This window comes from Somniosus microcephalus, chromosome 11 (assembly GCF_052327205.1).
Source record: "Somniosus microcephalus isolate GS21.2 chromosome 11, FLI_Smic_1.0, whole genome shotgun sequence".
Lineage (NCBI taxonomy): Eukaryota > Metazoa > Chordata > Chondrichthyes > Squaliformes > Somniosidae > Somniosus > Somniosus microcephalus.
The window spans coordinates 26,864,661-26,867,256 of NC_140997.1; the positions used below are offsets into that span (position 1 = coordinate 26,864,661).

The 2,596-nt window shown below is 43.6% G+C and overlaps 1 protein-coding gene across 1 annotated transcript in view; it reads left to right on the top strand.

The window, feature by feature from the left end:
• tbl3 (transducin beta like 3) overlaps positions 1–1,065 on the top strand; it is a 61,469-nt gene extending 60,404 nt beyond the window's left edge. The window contains 2 exon segments of the mRNA XM_086002231.1: positions 223–606; positions 608–1,065. Coding sequence (XP_085858357.1) covers positions 223–606; positions 608–653 — 430 coding nt within the window. The 3' untranslated portion in view covers positions 654–1,065.
• Positions 1,066–2,596: the final 1,531 nt, after the last annotated feature.

Below are 2,596 nucleotides of genomic sequence, written 5' to 3' on the forward strand. Positions count from 1 at the left end.
CCCAGTCTCTCTCTGCCGCCCCCCCACCCCCCCAGTCGCTCTCTCTCTCTCTTCCAACAACAACATGCCCTCGAAAAAGCCTCGGCAACGCCGGGCTCACCCCAGCTAGTATATATATGTATATATTTAATAAATGTGATCCTTTCCTGGTGGTAGTTTGAGAGAGAGGCAAGAACTGGCACTAAAACTAAACAGAAAGTAGGTTAGTTAATTTAATTTAAATAAACCTAGTCATCAAGTTATTGCACTCTTCAGTTGTTTTCAAAATCTTAACTTTTGTTTTCCTAGTGACCCTGATATACAAGCTGAAGAAATGGAGATCGAGCCATTCTTTCCAGTGGACAAAACGGTTAATGTGGCCAAGAGAGCAGCGATGATACCAACACACGATTGTGCCCAGGGAGACGAGGGCCAGGAGTCCGAGGACAGTGACAGTGACACTGGTGCATCAAACAGAGAAAAAGACAACAAGCAAAAGCACCTCCGACCCCCTAGGGAGCACTTCAACGAGAACTTGGAGCCTCCGACAGAAAGTGAGAGCGTTGCAGGGAAAGAAGGAAAATCCGATGATCAAATAGAAATGGCAGCTGTAATAAACATGCAACAAACAACCTAGCATCAGAAAGAAAACCAAAACCATCACAACAAACTGATGCAGTGTCAGGGCTTCCGACCTGCTGTAATCTTCAGGATGTTCTGTAAAATCCCTTCTTAATTGACTTGTAGTTGATGAAGCTGTTCTGGATTTGAAACCTAATGCCATGACATTTAGAGTTTTAAGCCACATATATTCTGAATTACAAATTCCTTTCATTTCTGTGAAAATAGTGATGTGGTCTTAAAAAAAAAGACAATTTTAATTTTATATTTTCAAACCAAAATTTTATAATAAAAGTCTCCATAATGCTAAAAGGAAATATTTAATTATGGTTTCTGTGTAATCACCACTGGATAAAATATTGGTTCTTGTGTTGTAAAAGCTGTCTGAATGCAGTATTATTACAGTTCATATTAGCTTGCTTTAGTGATATTGAAAAGAACTTGATTACAATTTATCTCTTCGTATTTGTCAGTATTTAAATATTCATTGTTTTGTGCTTTGTCAGTACTTCCTTAAAATACCAAAGGATGCATTTTAATTTGCAGTTTAATTCTGTTGAAGCTTATGTATATCAATCTAAATCTGCAGAATTTATATTTTCAAAACAAAACAGCAGTCGAAAGCATTGAGCCATCTCCTCCATTTCTCTAAGCCCGCTCTTCTGGTCAGCAAAACTTTCCTTTTTATATAGACTACACGAGGGAAAAATTCAGTTGTTGCGCCTCCCGCTAGCGCCTTAAGAGGGTGCTAATGGGGCGCAAAGCAACTAGCGCCCGGGCGCGGCGATGTTTGCGCCGCTCGCGAAATTAACTAGACATTTTGCGGCGGCGCTAAACACTACCGCCACGATCTCCTGCGCCGGCAGATCGTGACGTCAGTCGAGTGCACAATGCCCCGGTAGCGCCCCGGACCGGATATTGAGTGGCGCCCCCTGCCTTACCGCCTGCCGCTAGCAACGACAGGTTGAGGGGAGCGTTTTGCAGTCCGAAAGGGACTGGGAGGAGCGCTATTTAAAGGCGACCGCTTCCTGCCTTTTTTTGTTGGTGACATTTTTGCACCACGCATTCAGAGAGAGAGAGAGAGAGACTTCTGGAGAGATTCAACGCTGTGTGAAGGAGTTTTGGGTACTGAGCAGCACTTTGCAGGTTCATTTTGATTTGCCCTTTCTTGCTTCGCCAGCGCTCTGAGGTAGTGCCTCGCTCCTCGGCCTTTGCGCCATAAGACAGGTGTGAAGCGCCTGATCTAGCGTTCCAATCACCTCCAGGGACGATAAAAGCCAAGTTTGCCATCGGAGGCAATAATTAGCGCCAGGCGGTAAATTTTGCACATGGCCAATAATGGCGCCCCAAACGGGGCGAGACTGAATTTTTTTTCCCCCATGTGTTTAATCAGATTGAGCTGCTTTAGGTTGAATGATGTTGGTCTTTCTCCTGCTGAGATGGAGTCCTTAAAATTGCAGCCAAGATCTATAAGTGTAGGACCCTGTGGTAGAGTGTCGAGCACCCTGTTACTCAAGCTGTTGATGACTATAATTCCACTAATCGCTTTTATCTGGCACATTGAGTAGCACTTCAGGTATTTTGGTAGAATTCTGATGAAGGGTCCCACCTGCAATGTTTTTCTTTCAGATCGACATGCTGTACGTTTCCAATTTATATTTCAGATTTCAGCATTTGCAATTTTTTTTTTCAACTCCAATCATCATCATGACCACGGAAAAAATATAGGATTATTTTTTGCATCACAACTGGCCCTGTCATTTTGGGATGTTCGCGGTTGTATAAGAAAGGAAAATTGTTTTGCAATTTTCCGCTCTGCCAGCTCTTGCTTTGGATTTGGGTGGGACACCAGCAGCCTTCAGATACCTCTTCCAACTGGCCTATCTTCCTGCATGAGTCCTAGCTGATGGGTTTTAACAGAGTGTTCAACCACAGAGAATGTCACAGACGAGCCCAATCCTGTTCTCAATAGCCTCGCGTGCATACTTTTCAGCAG